Source organism: Rattus norvegicus, chromosome 19 (assembly GCF_036323735.1).
Source record: "Rattus norvegicus strain BN/NHsdMcwi chromosome 19, GRCr8, whole genome shotgun sequence".
Lineage (NCBI taxonomy): Eukaryota > Metazoa > Chordata > Mammalia > Rodentia > Muridae > Rattus > Rattus norvegicus.
Genome location: NC_086037.1, coordinates 11477689 through 11495949, shown reverse-complemented (window position 1 = coordinate 11495949; position 18261 = coordinate 11477689). Strand labels below are relative to the sequence as shown.

Below are 18261 nucleotides of genomic sequence, written 5' to 3'. Positions count from 1 at the left end.
GTGCCTCAGTGAGAGGTGGGACCTGCTCAATTATCCTAGTTCAATGATAAGTCCTAAAATCAAGTGAATTGTATCTTTTCTAATTTTGTTACACTCACTCAAGATTGATTTGGCCATCCCAGCATTCTCATGTAAATTTTAGAATTAGTTCATTAATATCTACAAAACTGTTACAAAAGAATTGAAATTGTTCCACAGTACTGCGTTTACAGATAAATGTCCCCCAACCCCACTTTCCTCGAACCATTTAAATTACTCTTACACTCTCTCATCATTCAGTTAAAGTCGCTGTCAAGGTCACCAGTGACTTCTGTGTTGTCAAACTCAACATCAACTGAACAGTCCTCACCTTGTCTGTCATTAAGAGATGCAGTGCAACAGAGACCTCGCATGGCAACCTGGCCCATGGTCTTTGTCCCTCACTGATGCCACTGCACATATCACCATAGAACACAGTCTACATGAAATCTGTTTCTTTTTTCCAGTCTTTCTTACTAGCACAGTGGCAGGGTATTTATTCTGCTTGATGCCAAACTTCCAGGATATAGAGCAGAATCAAGTACAAAGGAAGTCACTGATAAGTATTTTCTAGAAGAAAAACGGGGAAGGGGAGATGAGGGAGGGGGAAGGGAGAAGGGAAGGAAGGGGAGGAAAGAGGAACAGACGAAGGGAGATTACCTTTACATTAACTCCCCAAGGACTTTTTTACTTTCATCTCGCTTTCTTCCTTACTCCTATAGCTAAGATGTCTTGAAAGACAACCAGCTCCAGAGAGGAAACTGAAGAAAGTAGAGAACTGAAATAATAAGTGGTATATGTTCCCGAGTCACAACGATGGCTATAGTGTTCTTCCACCATGAGCGCACCAAAGAGATCCTCACAGTGAAGGAGCCTTGGGATGGGTCCTCAGGAAACAACATGGACCCTGTAACCTCCTGTCTCACTGTCTGTGTCCTTGAGGAAATGCTCTTCAGGGACTCACCTCTGTGATTTCGAGCTGTGACCAGCCCAGGAACCACAAAGAACACATCTCCAAACAAATCCAGTAAAGTGTCTCGGATGTCAGTCAGAGAATGCTTGCCGTGGAAGTAATCTTTTGCCACGATGTGCATATACTGGGGGGGAATATGCTGGGAAAAGAAAGGAAGAGAGGAAAGAAAGAAGAAAGGGAGGGAGGGAGGAAAGGAGGGACAGGGAGAGGAAGAAAGGGAGGGAGGGAGGAAAAGAGGGAGGAAGAGGAAAAGTGAAGGGAAAGGAAAAGAAAAAGAGAAAAAAGACAAATTCATGGTCATAGGAAATCCAAGTAACAATAGCCAACCTGTTAATCAAGCATTAACCTGTGAAGGTAAAGTTGTAAATACTGTCTGTGCATTGCCTCATTTCACCCACCAGCAATCCTAGGATGCATTAAAAATAACACCACAGTTTTGGCAACTTAGAGAACATGAAGAGAATAAATGGTTGGTCCAAACTCATGGGACTACAATTCTTTCACAAGTCTATCCTCAAACCCCATGCCCTAGGCCACACAGTACACATTGGTGGCACTCATTGCAAAATGAAAATCTGGGGTCTTGTGTCTCAAAGTTATTAAGAATTTCCAGGTGTTGACAGCAAAGCATCAAGCTGAAGGAGAAGGAAGTGGTGTATGACACACTGGCCATACATCCACAAAACTGTCCCAGCTCCTAGGGCAAGCTGTGTTTCTAAGCCATTTGTTGTCTTACAGCCTCATTCTCTTCATCTGTCATTTTTAGAATGGGTCATTCTAAGGATTAGTCAAGAGGACAAGCAGAGTACGCTGCCTGGCTGAGAGCAGGCCTTGGATCTCTTGGTTCCTGATCGCTCTGACTGAGCCCTTCCATTGGACAACTGAGTGCCTTCTTAAACCCAACTCCAGCTGCCTCCCACTCTTCTAACCTTGCCCTTGTCCTGAGCTTCAATGGCAGACTGCAGAAGGTCAACTTTTTGAGGAACTCTCAGCTCTATCCACGTGTAGGGCACAGGGATATTTGTCAAGTGGATGACTGTCTGGAGAGCCACATCATCCACAGTCACTTACCAGCAAGACATGTATCAGGGTGAGAGCGGTAGACTCATTGGAGCCGAAAAGAATCTCAGGCGCTTCCCTCTGCGAAGAGAGAGAAACAGGGAATCCTCCATGAGCACCAGAGAGCAAAACAGGACCTGAACGTGTAATTTTTCTTCCAGTGGAAACCGGAAAGACAGGAGTCCTCTCAGTCCCAGGTGGCCATGCATGTAGAAGTGTTGGTTATCGATTGGCCAGTGAATGTCCCCTTCTCCTGTCTTATCAAAAGCAGCCATTCCCTGTCATATCTGTGGCCCTGTGGAGTCCTAGTGGTTACGAGCTATCAGCTGGATTAAACTCATATGTTGGGGTGCTGAACACCCCTCCCCAACCCCTGTGTATCAGAGTATAACAGTATTTGGTCTTTAAAGCAGTGATGCTATTTTAATGAGACCACTAAAGGCACTCTGAGAAGAGAAATTCAGACCCACAGATACTAGGAATCCAAGCATAAGGACACACTATACTGAACTAAGTGAGAAAGTGACCATCCACAAGTCAAAGAGAAGCCAAGCTTGTGACAGCTTGATCTCAAGCACAGGGGACTCCAAAAGTGAGAGAAGATGCACTTCTGTGGTTCAAGACACCGAGACTCACTTTGTTATGGTGATCTGAACTGATACACACTTGGCTTTGACCTCAGATTCAGAGAGAAGCCAGTGGCTTGTTACTCTCCTTCCAAAACCTTTTCGGCCATAACTGGTAAGAAGCCAAAGGTAAGACCAGGGGTTCACAACATTTTGGGGGACTGGGAATGAGGGCTGTGGTGAATGTACAAATAATTCCTTGTGTCTCCAATCCTTCCCTTGAGATATGAAAACAATGAACCACCCACAAAGACTGCTGACACTGGAGAGTTGCTCTTTGGAAAGCACTCACCGTGGCGGTCCTTACATGGCAGAGGCTCTACATAGATACTTGGTGATTATCTCCTGGCAGTACTACAGCTTTAAAACATTATCTGGTAGACCTATAGTTCCCTAGGCAAATAAATTTACTTGAAAATCTTGTCATCTTCTTCCCTGACACTTTCCCACAGACACATTTTAGGAACTAGATTTGCATTAGGTCTCAAGGAAATAAGGACAGATTTGACTGAAACCCATAGGCATGGTATCCCCTGAATGGTGCAGACCTGAGCACTAATTCCCCCTTATCCTAAAGCTATTCAAAAGCTAGTGCTTACTGAGAGCTTGCAATATGCCAGGCTATTTAATGAGTTTCCATCTTGAAAAGCAGAGACTAAATGCATACAAGTTACACAGCACGGTCTCTTTATTGGCTGGAGACAGAAACACCACTCTCACCCTCTGAAGGGCAGTTTTTTAACTAAAAGTAGAAGAGGTGGCACCTGTTTGCAAGTTTTCGTTCAGATGATATGTGCCTGGTATGGGGAAGGCACTCTGGAGACTGCTCATAGTGCCTCGCAGTCACTGATTCCTTTATTTCTTAGTCTTCTCTCCCTGCTACCCTGCCACTTTAAAACAGAGGTTGGTCTAAGTAAGTGAACTTTGATGTCATAATGAATTTGAACTCTCCTCCAAACTTATAAAACAGATGAAAAGCTTTTCCCAGAGTCCAGAAAGTGTCCCTCCCTCTGCTTACCTGGGCTTCTGTTCAACCATCTACCCCTCCTCAGAGGGCTTATCCTCATTGCCGCCCTCTGACACTCCTGAAGATGACTTCTTCCCCACCCTGTGTTCTTCATTGCTCTGGGCATGCTCTGAAAGCATCTTCTAATTATACGTATCCACTATATGGCCCTGGAAAATGTGACTTGACAGAAAGCTATGAATGTCTACTATCAAAGGTTCAGGGTTTCTAAATGTATACAACTTCTCTACTTTTCATAATTCTACACAGAAGCAATCTTTGTAGGGCTCTTGGAAGTCAAAATACCTAGACAAAGACTGCATATAATTTGAGGGAGTGCAGTTCCACAAATCTATCTGAAATAGTAACTTTAGGGGTTGTTTTCTTTTGTTTTGTTTTGTTTTTAGTAAAGACAAATGGATCCAACTCTCAATGGATCTAACTCTCTCCTCTGGATACAGTTGCTTCATTTGCAATAAATCAGTATAAGGGCCGAGGCTGACATACTGTTGATCCTCCAGTCTCTAGTTCTTCTTGCCTGTAGTTTAGATGTGACTGAGTATGTCCAACCAGGTGATCATGTGCTGGAAGTTTGGTTCCCATTAGAAGTGTATTGTACAGTGGTAAATCTCCAGGAGGTAGGACCTAGGCAAAAGTGACTAGGTCACAGGAAGAGGTTACTCTAATTCTCCTAGGAACTAGTTAGTTTGCAAGAGGGTGAGTCATTAAAAAGGTAAGGCAACCTCTTTATGCTGGACCCCTTCTGCATAACGCCTTCCCTTTCTACTTCTCCGTCATGTGATGTCATCTCCAAATGCTGGAAGCATACTGTTTTTACTTCTATTGGTCGAAATCACAGGCCAAATAAATCCTTCTTTTAGCAGACTATGACTCCTCTTCTGGTCAGTGGGAAGGTTATTGTTGCATGAATATCAATGGTCTCCCAATTCTTACCACACAGAGAATCATCTATGAAAGCAAACAGTCGTCTTGCTATAGAGGCAGAAGCAAGGAGGACAGCCAGAATTCTTACCATGGGCAGTATGTAGCCACACTCCTGGTTATTGACTCCAATGATAGAAGGAACTGTTTTAAATGTCTTTTGAGACAACAGTTCCATCGGTTCTTCAGGAAAGAAAGAACCATCAACCACTCGAGTGAATGCCTTTGTTTTCTGCAACAAAGAAAAGGGAAACCAACAGTTGTTTCCATTTATGAAATCTACTGTCCTCAGAAGCCCAGATGCATTCAGGAAAAGGAGAAGCAAAACACCATTGACCCAGCCAGATGTGTTCGTTTCAGACTTGGCCTGCCGTGCACTTAAGGAAAAAAAAATCTAAACTCTGCCGCGCTGTGTTTTGTCATTTGCTAAATAATAAAAACAACAATGATAATATCACCCAAGGAAAATAAGAGCTTAGCAAAGTCGTTCTCCAAGAGGTTCATAGACTAGCATCGATGGCATCTGGAAGTTTATTAGAGACATAAATTCTCAGGTCTGTTGAATAGGGAACACTAAGGGCAGTCTAGCAGGCTGTCATTGGGGCTGCCCCCAGGTGATACTGATGTCCACTCAAGTTTCAGAATTTCTGGCCAAACTGGGAAGGGTAGGAGTAACTTGGATGAGAAAGTGGGTACAAATCCACTCCTGTGTGTTGGGCCTCAGAAAGCAACAACTATTTCTCATCTTTTTCTATTATTTGTTGGGGGAGGGGGGCTGTGGCATGCAGCTGGTACATGCCACAGTGTCTTTGTGGGACCCGAGGACAGCTGGGTAGCGTGGTTCTCTCCTTTCACCTTTGGGTGGGTTCTGGGCATTGAACTGATGTCATCAGGCTTATGCAGCAAATACTTTTCTTGGATGAGCTCTCGCACCAGCCCTGATCATATTTTTCTCTCTTTGGGTGCCAGTTTAGGAAATTGGGTAGAAGAGAGCCATGCAAGAGCTTAACTGGTGGTTCTCTATTACCCACTCTAGACTCCAGATGTTTTATCCATGCCAGGTAGCTACAAACATTTGAGTCTGATAAGTAACAATCTTAATCATTCAAGGACTAGCAGAATCTCAAGATTAGCCATTAGTCATCTAATGACGGAAATCCACAAGTACCAGCCAGACTGGTTGAATGCCTACAGCAGTGGGTGTGTCTCTGACCATTCCTTTTCAGGCAACTGAGATTTTTTGAATATTCTGTCACAACAAGAAAAAAAAAAGTCACTTCCAATTCAAACTCCCAACACTCAGTCTTGACTTTAGCTTCAGGGTCATGGAGTACAAGCAGGGCCCTCTTCCCAGGGCGATGCCTTCAATGTCTAAGAACAACCCAGGCTGAGCAACATCCCCATCCCACAGTGTTCTTTAAATCCCTTGTAAGGAAATGTCTGAAACCCCACAACATTCAGATGTTGCCATGAATCTCCAACCCCTCTCTTGTCAAGATAGATCAAAATCAAAATAAAAAAGATCAAAATAAAGGGTTAGAATATATATCCAATCCATCTACTGAGTTATCCACCCCCCCCCAGCTCTCCCCCCCTCCTCACCTGGCCAAGGCTCAGCAACTCGAGAGAAGACTTTTCCCTCAGGCACTTCAGCAAAACCTTGGAGTCTGATACGTTGCACTTACAGACATCTGCAACCACCTGCAACTGTTTACAGAGAGGGCAGACAGACAGTGGTACTGAATGTATCCAGGAGAACTAAGGCCTGGAAAGTGGCCTCCACCAGCCACAGTTGGTTGGTCCATCTGAGTGAGGTCCAGCATGCTACCTAACTTGCTGTAGGCCAATGCTGCCACATTGAGGTTAGCTTTGTGCTATCCTAACTCTACTGGCTTCCAGAGCTGGAGGAAAGGAGTTGTCAGTCTATGGCCATGGATTGGAATCAGGGTTCCTTCCTGGTCACAGATATACCAGGCCTGTACACTTAGCTACAATGCCACAGGTTCTGATCTTGGTATGTTAAATGGAGCTTGAACCTCAAGAGTGAGGGATCACTTTGGGACCTCCAATCATTAGCTGAGGCAGGGTTTGGGATCTGTGCTGAGTTTCTCTATGGATTAAGTTTCAGTCCCATAAATGGCTAGGAATCTCTAGGGGTCCTTTCTCTATATCTAAAGATTTTATAGTTATAATTTTATATTTGCTTGATTTACTTGTTTCTCTAATTTGAGGCCCAAGCCCTGCCTTCTCTAGGACTCCCTTCCAGACCACTGAAGTCCCATAATGCTCTTTGTTCCCTGATCTCACATACTCCAGTGTCCCCACCTTTCCTACCCCAGCCATTGCCAGGCATCGTTGCAGCCTACCATCAAGTTTCCCATATTTGTAGAGCTCATTCATTCATTTACAACTGTCCTTATGGGAGCTTTGTAACTGGGAGTCATGAATGCTCTGAGGACTGAATATAAGTTGCATACATGGTCAACATATAGTGTCTACATGTGACTTTAGGTCGTTTTAGAACAAGCTTCCATACCAATCCACAGACTCCAGGTAACATCAACATAACAAAAGACTTCTCTAGTTGAAAAATATGCTTTCTCCGTTGATAAAGTCATGAGTCCTAATTGAGCACTGAGAAACCACAGGTGCTCAATGAGTGCTTTGGGAGTGAACGAGTGATGCATAAGTTGAAAGTAGCCTTGTTTAATTAAGCATTACCCAAATCAGTATTCATCTGCACTGAAGCTAGTTCACAATCTTATGACATTATTTAGATGTCGGAGGTTATGTGTGCTATTTTCTACATCATGTTTAAGAAAATGTATCACATGATCTGAATGAGGGGGTTTACAGTGTAGTACCCATATACTCTAGAGACTGAGATAGGAAGGCCTTTTCACCCCAGAAATTTGAGACCAGTCAAAATAACAGTGAGACATTCATCTCAAGAGAAGGAAGGAAGGAAGGAAGGAAGGAAGGAAGGAAGGAAGGAAGGAAGGAAGGAGAGAGAAGGAAAAGAAGGAAGGAGGGAGGGAGGGAAGGAAGGAGGGGGAGGGAAGGAGGGAAGGAAGGAAGAGAAATAGTCTTGAATGACTAATTTCCAGGGGGTAACAAATATCTGAGATATATACCCTACCTCTTCCCCTAAACTCCAGAGTCACTGCACCACACTCCCGGAAACAGCCTCAGAGTCTTTCTCAACATTACACTCTAGGGTAGCATAAAATATGATAGGCACAGAAGATTAGCTGTACAGAATAAGAATACTGGGACTGATTTGTATCCCCACAAAAATTATTTAAGAATTATAACACATATGTGCACACTCAGACACAACAATAATGTTGCATTGTGTAGCTGGACTCCTTTCTTCTGTGACAATGGTTCTCAACCTTCCTAATCCTATGACCCTTTAATACAGTTCCTCATGCTGTACTGACCCCCAACCATAAAATTCTTTTCATTGCTACATTACTGTAATTTTGCCACTGTTTGCTAATATTATATTAATGTTAATATAATATAATATAATATATTAATTAATTAATATATAATATATAATAATTAATTAATTAATATATAATATATAATTAATATATGATATATTATTTGCTAATATTATATTAATGTTAATATAACTGCCAGGGACTGGAGAGATGGCTCAGTGAGCACTGACTGCTCCTCTAGATGTCCTGAGTTCAATTCCCAGCAACCACATGATGGCTCACAACCATCTGTAATGGGATCTGATGTCTTCTTCTAGTGTGTCTGAAGACAGCGACAGCATACTCTCATATATAAAAAAAATGAAATAATAATGAATTACAATATAAATATCTCTGTTATTTGATGATCTTAAGCAACCCCTATGAAAGGGCCATCTGACTCCCCCTCGTGGAGTTGTGACCCACAGGTTGAGAGCCACTGCTCCATGGCATGCATACATACACCCATTGGTACAAATAGCTGGTGCCTTTCCTGTTGAACAGACCTTCCATATAGGCATAAAGTAGCCCTTGCCATGGTCAGGAAGAAAGTCTAAGCGTATGAGAAGAGGGCACCCTGTGGGCTTTTGAGTACTACGGAGAGATATGAACAGTATACCTACACCATGTTTCAGTTCATCATCAAAATTCTTCAGGCTGGGGATGATGGCCACTCCGCTCTGCATGATGGCTCTGTGGAATAACCCCGCGCTCAAAGGAGACAGAATCTAGAAAGAGAATGTAGGAGATCCAGCTTCAGTGATCCAAGAATCACACCCAATGTGATCAATCCCTTCCTTAAAGACATTCTCCCAGAAAGTCTGCTTTAGAATCCAAGCTTTGGCCTGGAGAGCCCTGCTTGGATATTCAAGGCTGAAATGAGTTATTTCACCTCTGTGAGTCCCCATTTCCCATTTTGTTTTTCTGCTTTGAAGATAGGATCTAATTTTTTAAAAAAAATTATGGAACGCTTCACGAATTCTTGCCCCAGCTCCCTCCATTCTTCTGTTTCAGTCTCCGAGTGCCAGGATTTCAGGCATGGACCTCCATGATTGGCTTCAGGAACACTTACAGCTATTCTGGCATGGCGTCTAGTATCTTTATTCCCTTGCTATTGGCAAGTTACTTAATATTTCCAAGCATCAGTTTATTCCCCTGAAACACTGTAGCAAAAGTTGCATTTGTGTCATAGATTTTTTTTTTATTTAGGGTGGAAGAAGTAATGAATATGAGGTAACCTCTGAAGCCAGCCCTTCTGTGGCCAGCTCCTCCCCCACAAGCCCCTCCCCTTCCTCAGAGGTTGCCCGATTGCTAACATCAACTGAGTGCCTGATCGATTTCATTCAGGAAGGATGGCACTTATCATATACACAAAGTGGGTTACCATAGTCCTCCTTAGAAGGCAATATTGAAAACATAAAGTTACCTTGAGTACTGGTGGCCACTGCACAGCAGAAACCCTCTTGACCCACTACTATGTAACTGGACTCTGGTTAACATGTTAATTTATGTCAGGGAAATGCTGACCATGTGGGGACAAGCCATTTTCCAGCAGATTCATACATTTCTATTCTATTTCCCAACAGTCAGGTATGAAGTTTGCAATGTTGCACTGCCAACTACACAAGTTACTGTAATTACACAGCCGAGGGACTATCATCCAAACCAGTGGCCTTCCCATATGAAAAAAAAGCATTGTGTCTAGGGAAATATTGGTAAATATGAGTGGCTAAAAAAAATTGGTATGGGTAAGAGTGAAATATTTTAGAGAACTATAAAACCCTGCCATACTGTTACAACAGTATAAGAGTACAAGCTACTTTGCAAACTACAAGTTACTTTGAATATAGATGCTAACTGGAAAATAAAAGGCTCAGAAACTGTATTCAAAGCCAGTGAGTTCTGCAGCCGATTTATACAAAAAGATACACATCCAAACTCAGCAGACAAACTCTAAAATTCCTACATCCTGTTTCCAGGGAGAAATTAATGTTATTATATGCACATCTACAGGTCTTTCAATGTCTTTCCTTATTCGTGTTTAAATGAGTTTTTCCAGAGAATAATGCTACGGTTTGTGTGACCCCCCCTGCCTGTAAGGAGGTCCAAATACTAGATGTTTAGTCTCCAGGACCACAGTATTGGAAAAAAGTGTGAAAAAGGTAGAGCTGAGGAGGGGCCTCTGGTGCTAGAAAGGACCTAAGTGGCTCTCCAGAGAGAGTGGTAACTAAGCAGGCCCAACTGCATGTATCTCACTACTTCCTGGTTTCCTGGTTCAAGATGTGATTGTTCTTCCTTCAGGGGCTCCTACCCTGTGTGTGTGTGTGTGTATGTGTGTGTGTGTGTGTGTGTGAGAGAGAGAGAGAGAGAGAGAGAGAGAGAGAAGAAGAAGAAGAAGAAGAAGAAGAAGAAGAAGAAGAAGAAGAAGAAGAAGAAGAAGAAGAAGAAGAAGAAGGGGAGGAGGAGGAGGAAAAAGAGGAGGGGGAGGAGGAGGGGGAGGAGGAGGGGGAGGAGGAGGAGGAAGAGGAGGAGGAGGAGGGGGAGGAGGGGGAGGGGGAGGAGGAGGGGGAGGAGGAGAGGGAGAGGGAGAGGCAGAAGGAGAGGGAGAGGGAGGAGGAAAAGGAGGGAGAGGAGGAGAGGGAGAGGCAGAGGGAGAGGCAGGAGAGGGAGAGGGAGGAGAAAGAAAGGGAGAGGGAGAAGGAGGAGGAAAAGGAGGACGAAGAGGAGGAGGAGGAAGAGGAGAAGGAGGAGGAAGAAGAGGAGGAGGAGGAAGAGAAGGTAGAGAACTATCAACAAGTGCTTACCAGTACAGAAGACTAGATTATAAAGATTTGACTCTACAAACACAGGGATTTTTTCCCCCTCAAATCATCACTCATTGTGTAACCTTAGGTATTTATCTAAACTCTCCTGTTGACAGCTGTCTTGTCAATGAAATAGATTGTGCCCCAGCCTCTCAACTTGTCTACGAAGCAATATATATTCTTTAAAATGTATATTCTACTTCAGTGGGCCACTCCACACTGATGTGGACATGGGCAGCACAAACTGAACTAGGTGGGTTATTCAAAGTAAAAAGGATGTGAGGCTTGGAGAGTTGCCTCTTGGAGGAGTTTAGAAGAGGAAGGGAATGGATATAATACATTGTCAGCACATATAAAACTCTCAAAGAATTTATACAAGTGTCTTTTTTTAACCCTAAGGAAATAAAAAATGTTATATGTATTCAACACAAGGGGACCAAGCAAATGTAGATGATGTCTGTTGTCTTTATGACGAAAACCACCACCACCCCACAGCCAAGTCATAAAGCAGAAAACTCACGAGGCTAGAAATGCTTATGGCTCCTGCCGAGCCACCAAAGATGGTCACAGAGTCAGGGTTTCCACCGAAGTAGTTGATGTTCTCCCTAACCCATTGCAAGGCAGCCAACTGATCCTGGAAGGCCCAGTTCCCAGGGGCATGCTGGTTCTGTGTGCTGGGAGCAAGAGGCAAAGTGAAAGTTCTTAGCTAGCTAGCATGAGTCCTGCAGTCCCCAGTCAGGTCAGGTCCCCAGTCCCTAGTCCCTGTCAGGTGTGAGCTGGCAGGACATTGGGAACCAGAACTCTGCACACGCTGAGGGCACAAGGCCTTGCCCTTATGTTTTGTGATTTCCTCAAAAATGCAAAAATGGTCCTTAAGAGAAGTACACAGGCAGTATTTTATGTCTAATGTTAGGGTGTTGTTGGCTCCCCTTAACACATGGACCCCTAAAGTGTTTGGTTGCTAAGAGTTATCTCTGCCCCCTTGACCCAGGCTTTCTTGAACTAAGAAATTCCAATGAATAACAAAATCCCAAATTGCCTCCTTATTAACAATAAAGGCAGTACCCACAGCAGCAAGTGTGCCCAATACGGCCCCAAGAAATGTTTGGCTGACTCTTAAAATCTCCACAGCCTGTGAGACAGATGGCTCTGGACATTGTCCTCTTTGCCTCTCTGGATTTTCTCTGTCCTGCCCTGAAAGGTTGGCCTCTAGAAACTGCACTGCTTGGGTTTCAGCCTGCGCCATTGGCAAGAGGCTCTGAGGGTTGAGTGGAGAGAGTCTAGGCTATACACCCCACCACCCCATGTGCCCTCCATGCTAGACAGAGAGGATAATGGCACACTACCCCAACGCCATGCTTGTGTCAATTCTTGTCAGATAAATTTATGAATGTCCCACCATTATACTCATCCCTTCTAAACAGACTGGGAAATTCAGGCACAGACATATTAAATCTCCTTGTCAGAAAGATCGGGAAAAAAAAATAGGAGTCAACGATTCTGCCCTCAGAATCCACTCGTGTAATCACACTCAATGCATGTGTCTCATAAAGTCCCATGCTTCCCAAAATTATTGGGCAACTCATGGGGAAGTGCATGAAATAAGAAAACAAAGAAATATTGGGACCCAGAACTGCCATGTGGTTTGCAAGCTGTGAGAGAAATTTCAGCATCCTATCCCCTACTATCCTTAGGTTTTCAAACCTGTTCCCTCTTCTACATCCCTCTGTCTGCCTGTAACCATGGCTGGCTAAGGCTAAGTTTTCATTCTCAGCCCTCTCCAAGCCCTGTCAATTTAACCTTCCTTCCATAGTGTGTCCCACAGTGGTTCCGTTCCTCCCAGAGGGAGAACCACCTCATAGAAGTCACTAAGATCTCTAGGTGTGGCATAGAATTCACTGCTTATCGGGTAGCCTTGGGCCAGTCATCTAACCACTTGGCCTCAAATTCCTCATGAAACTAAGGATAAAAATAGTGCCTGCTCTGTGGGACTGCTGGAAAGATAGATAACAGGCACACTGTGTTACATTTGCTTCCTCTTGCTTCTATGGTTCAACCTTCCATAGATTCAGTAAGTCGGCAGTAGCCTCCCTACTGCTGCCCCCTCATTTGTTAATGAACAGCAGTCAATCATGGTCTAGACTCCAGTCTCTCCCAAAGTACTGCTTCCTGCTATTCTTCTCTGAGCAGGCCACTTCTAGGACCCTCCCAGTCTATAAAAGATAAAGTCCCAAATTCCATAAACATCATGGCATCCAGCTCCCTGCCCAATTGGGCTTGTCCCGGACTATCAGATTCACAAAATTCCAGGTCTCACCACTGTGCTACACCACTGTCTCCTTTGCAGCTCTGTGGGTCTTGTGAATGCCTTCTACCCAGTGGTATGTGAACAGAGTGGTGAATGCCTCCTTGAGGCTGACCCGGGAGTGCGTCTCCTGTGTGGCCCTACATGCTTTCTTCATTGCTGGTCAAATAAAGATGGAGAGCATCTGTGTCAGAGACACAAGGTGGAAGGGTCCTAGGGTCCCGGTTAACTGTGTGCAAGGACATCTGTTCTGTATCTGGGGCACAAACCTAGAGTGTCCTTGATGAGAAAGGTCTTTTTAAACTGCTAGGATCTGAGCAGTTTTATATTAATGTGCTAAATTGCCAAGCTAATTAGGACCTAATTTACTCAGTGCTACTGAAGGTTCAGTCATCCACAATTGCTACGCCACTTCCCTTTGTGATATGGAGCGCCATTCACCGGAAGAGACTCACTTGAAGAATCCAAATATTCCTAGGCGGTACTGGATGGTCACAATCAACACGTCCTCATAGGCAGCCAGGGCAGACCCATCGAAGATGGAGGCCGAGCCAGTCTCAAAGCCACCTCCAGGTATCCACATCATGACCTGAGGAGACAGAGTCACTCGAGTCAATCCTTCCCCATGCGTGTTGGATTCTTTGTTTGTTTTTTTTTAAATTGAGGAAAATGTAAGTGTCTCACTCTTCTTTTTAAGTAGGCTCCTAGGTCTTGTCTTTTGAATAGACCCAGGGGTAAACATATAGACTCCTGGCATCTCAGTGAGTAGATTGGATTAGTTGAGTGTGTACTGACAGGCTACTCAACCACCCTGGGCTCTTCCCCCCCCTCCCTACTGAAGTAAGAGTTGTAACGAGTATAACTACCTCACTTAGGAGGATTCTGTGAGGTCCAAATAAGAGTCTGCAACCAAAGCATTAGTTAAAACAGCATTGATTCCGTTCAAATGCTCAGAGACCAGTAACTGAAACTCACTGAGTCTGTGACTCACAGGAAGACAGAAATCACTGTAGGGTTTATAAGGGGAAAAGTTGTAAAGTTAAAACTATCAACTTCACAGGCACTAGAACAGCAGTTCACAACCTGTGAGTTGCGACCCCCCTGGGGTCAAATGATCCTTTCACAGAGGTCGCCGGAGACCATCAGAAAATGCAGACATTTACATTATGATTCATAACAATACCAAGATTACAGTTAAAAGTAGCAATGAAAATAACTTTGGACCAGGGAGTCATCATAGGACAAGGAACTATTCCAAAGGGTTGTAATGTTAGGAAGGCTCTAGAGTCACCTAGAAGACATGCTTCCAAGTGAGTGTGTGAGGGGCTGTCTAGATTAGGTTAGCCTCTGGGCATAGCTGTGAAAGACTATCTATATTAGGAGAACTAAGGTGGAAAGACTCTTCTGAACCTGAGCCTGGCGTCCTGGGCTACACTAGAGAAGAGACCTTGGTGAGCATCATCAAACATATCTCTGGTCCTAACTGCAGATCCAGTGGGAGCAACAGAGGATGTGACTTGTCTGCCATGATAGACTGACCCCTAGAACTGTTAGCCAAAATCAACTCTTTCTTCCTAAACTTGCTTTTGCCTGGGTGTTCTCTCATAGTGATAAGACAAATTACTAAGACATTATTAAGCTGAAGAGATTTCTTTAGGTCCATCCTTTCTTTCTTTCTTTCTTCCTTTCTTTCTTTCTTTCTTTCTTTCTTTCCTTCCTTCTTTCTTCCTTCCTTCCTTCCTTCCTTTCTTTCTTTCTCTCTTTCTTTCTTTCTTTCTTTCATCTTCAATGTAAAGGAGGCAGAGAGGGGGAGTATAGAAATCTTCTCTTATTTAGGAAAAAGTAGGATCAAGAAACACAAAATGCTATTCAAATGGTATCGTCACTTTCATAGTTCATAATAAATCCCTTCTGTTCATCCAACCCCTTATCCAAGACAATAGCCCTCGAGTCAAGGAAAAAGAAGAAAGCCATGGAGGGGAAGCTTTGTACAACATAGAGCACGCATGTGTGCACTCCTTGTGCCTCAACTTTGTCATCTGCAAAATGGGTTCAACCACTTTTACACACTGAGTTAAATAGTGCAATGTTCAATGCCTGGTGCACAGTAAATACTTGATAAATGTTATTGTCATATGTGGAAAGGCTCTTTCCTTACAGAGGCATGGAGAGAGAGTGCTGAGAGGGAGGTAGTATCTAAGATGAAGACTATAGAAAGAAGCCTTCCTTCATTCTACATACCTGACTGTCTCAATTAGATAAGAAAAGTTGAATAATTCAATTATATTTTTTAAAAGGGCGTTCTCAAACTAAAAAAAAAATAACAATCAAAATGTATCTTTTCTAAGAAATACAGACTTCAATACCATTGAGGGGGAAAAATGAAAATTGACTGTTAAAACCTCTACCATTGAAATATTCAACAGAGACAATGCAAAGGACAGCTTCCATTATGTTTTGTTTTGTTTTGTTTTGTTTTGTTTTGTTTTGTTTTGTTTTGTTTTTTTGAGTTACTTGTGTGATGGGCTTTTCCTCTTACCCAAGAGGAGGCTAAATCTAACTCTAGATGCCCCATGCCTAGCTAGTTTCCAGGCCTGCTAACAGATCCCCAGTGCAGCAGGCAGCCTTACCGGGAGACGGGAGCCATCATTGGCGTAGGCTGGTGCATAAATGTTGAGGTACAGACAGTCCTCTGACACTCCAAGTTTAGGGTAATGTACTTTGAGCAGGTTTTGATATATGAAGAGCCACTCTAAGTTCTGAAAGCACCTGAGAGTGAGGGAGAGGAGGGCGAGGGGAAAGAGAGGTAGGAGGAAAATTAATCTCTCCAGCATCTACGGCACCATGCTTTCCTGGGACAGAAGCAAGGCCCAGGCATCCCTTCTGAGCACAAAGGCACGTCAAAATGATTGGCACAGAATCTGACTGTGCCCTGGGCCTCCTTTTTTCAGAAACAAACAAGTAAACTAACATGTGATGAGCCCCTTTGATACAGTTCCTGGATAGGAAAGTTCATTGTCCAGAGTAGCTGTGTCATTAACCCTGGGCACACGCCCTGCCTGTGCCCACCAGAGTTGCTTTGCAAAAGCTTGCTTCCACCAGTCTTTCATCTTCAGCCAGAGAAACAATGGGATCTTTTGATCGCCTCTGTGTCAGGCACCCAGACAGATGTAGGAAGGCTCTGAGCCCAGGCTTTGCACAAGCTATCTCTGCCTGGATTGCTTCTCCCTAAATGTTCTGTTCTCCATCTCAGATTCACTCCAAATACTCATCCCCCAACAAGCCACCTGAGGTTTCACCAAGTCACCATAGGTCTTCTTTAGAAACACCCACCTGAATGTGGGTTATCCCCTACACCTTGCCCTAGGCTTGTATGTGACATTAGCAGGTCAAATGTGAGCAGCTAAAAGGCCTCTGAGTCTGGATTAATCACTTCTGCATCCCACAGTTCCTAGCAAAGAGTCTGACACACTCTAACAATGAGAACATACTACATTTGATCTTAGCCCAAGGGCTAAGGGGTGATCGAAGGGAAACTGTGTGTGTGTGTGTGTGTGTGTGTGTGTGTGTGTGTGTGTGTGTGTAGTGTCTGTGTGCGTGTCTATGTGTTTGTGTGTCTGTGTGTGTGTCTGTGTGTGTCTCTGTGTGTGTGTGTGTGTGTGTGTGTGTGTGTGTGTGTGTGTGCATATATATACTTCTGTCATTCTTAACTGCTCCATTATTATTGTTTCCTTGATAGGAGTGGACACTCATGAACAAGGAGAAGACATCACTGAAATACATTCGTTTGGGAGCTTTTATGCTCCTTGCTTCTTTGTATGTTGTCATTCATAAATTCAGGCCTCACTGCTTTCCCCTGAGGATGCCTGACCTTTCCTTAAAGCTGGGATAGGTAATTCTTGCCTCTCAGTTGTCTTCTCTGACCCCTGGTGGTTGCCTTGGCTCCTTACATTTTAATTATTTTTCTCTGCCCTCTGTCGTTATTGGTCTACATCCTCCTTCAGGGAGGCTGTGATGACAGTGCCCAACACACAATGATCCTGTGGGTTTCTCAACTTTATGATATAAAAAAAATCAATATGTAATCCATAGAAACCAAACTTCAAATGCCAAGTTTTGATTTTTACCTGGGTAAGCCTAATGCGCAGCTATTTGGTTGTATAGGTGAATGGTCACAGTATCACAGGGGCACATATTCAGGTTGGGGGGATGATGTGGGGTAGGGTCAATAAGGAAATTAAATATATTTTCAGTTTACAATGTACAAATTACAAAGATGTAATTCATTATAGACTGAAGAATCTCTTTAGTTCACTGTGGAATTCCCCAAGACCTAATGGTATCCAATTTTGGAGTTGGTTCTCAATGAGTTGAATGAATAATTGAATGGATAAACAAGCAAAAATCAAATAAAAAAGCCAACTAATGGGTTTTATCATATTATTTCCAGTTCACAGGTGAGCCACTTGAAGCCATCTCTTGTGGTGTAGGGAATGTCCTAGTACCAAAGTACTCCTTTAGCCTGGGACCCATGTGACTCAACCTAAGAACTCAGAAAAGCAGAAGAATTGGGCATCCCCAGGGCCCTTTAAGGCTTAGGCCGATAGCATTTTTATTGACAGGCGATGCTTCCATACAGTGCAAAAGATTCTTTCTTCACTCCCCACCCTACACAGTGTTCCCTAACTCTTCTGCAACTAATGTGGTAACTTGTTACTCTGCTGGCCCTGGGACTCTTCACTGACTGGGAGCTACTTGCCTCCTAAGCCTCTTGGGTCACAGAGGCATCTGTGACAGCTAATCTTCATTGGCAACTTGACTGCATTTGGAGTCTCCTAGGAGATGCTCCCTGGGAGAATCTACCCTAAATGGATCCTGTGGGCTGAGTCTCACAGTGAGGGAAAGGGGAGAAAGGAGCAGAAGCAAACCCTGTTCTCTGCCTCCTCCTCATTGGCCCAGATATGAGGAGTCTCAGCTGCAGTCTCCTGCCTCCACAGACTCTGCTGAGCCTTCCCTACAACGGTAGATCCTGTCTGCTCA

The 18261-nt window shown here is 43.8% G+C and overlaps 1 protein-coding gene across 4 annotated transcripts in view; it reads right to left on the bottom strand.

Moving 5' to 3' along the window:
- Ces5a (carboxylesterase 5A) overlaps window positions 1–18261 on the bottom strand; it is a 306059-nt gene that overhangs the window by 8938 nt on the left and 278860 nt on the right. For 3 of the 4 annotated variants that reach the window (XM_063277997.1, XM_063277996.1, NM_001012056.2), the window contains 8 exons: window positions 15852–15990; window positions 13677–13810; window positions 11437–11590; window positions 8736–8840; window positions 6227–6331; window positions 4716–4856; window positions 2063–2131; window positions 983–1130 (listed from right to left, as the gene is read on the bottom strand). In XM_063277997.1, the coding sequence (XP_063134067.1) occupies window positions 983–1130; window positions 2063–2131; window positions 4716–4856; window positions 6227–6331; window positions 8736–8840; window positions 11437–11590; window positions 13677–13807 (853 nt within the window). In that variant the 5' untranslated portion in view covers window positions 13808–13810; window positions 15852–15990. The remainder of the gene's footprint in view (window positions 1–982; window positions 1131–2062; window positions 2132–4715; window positions 4857–6226; window positions 6332–8735; window positions 8841–11436; window positions 11591–13676; window positions 13811–15851; window positions 15991–18261) is intronic. The other variant, XM_063277998.1, reaches the window with a different exon arrangement.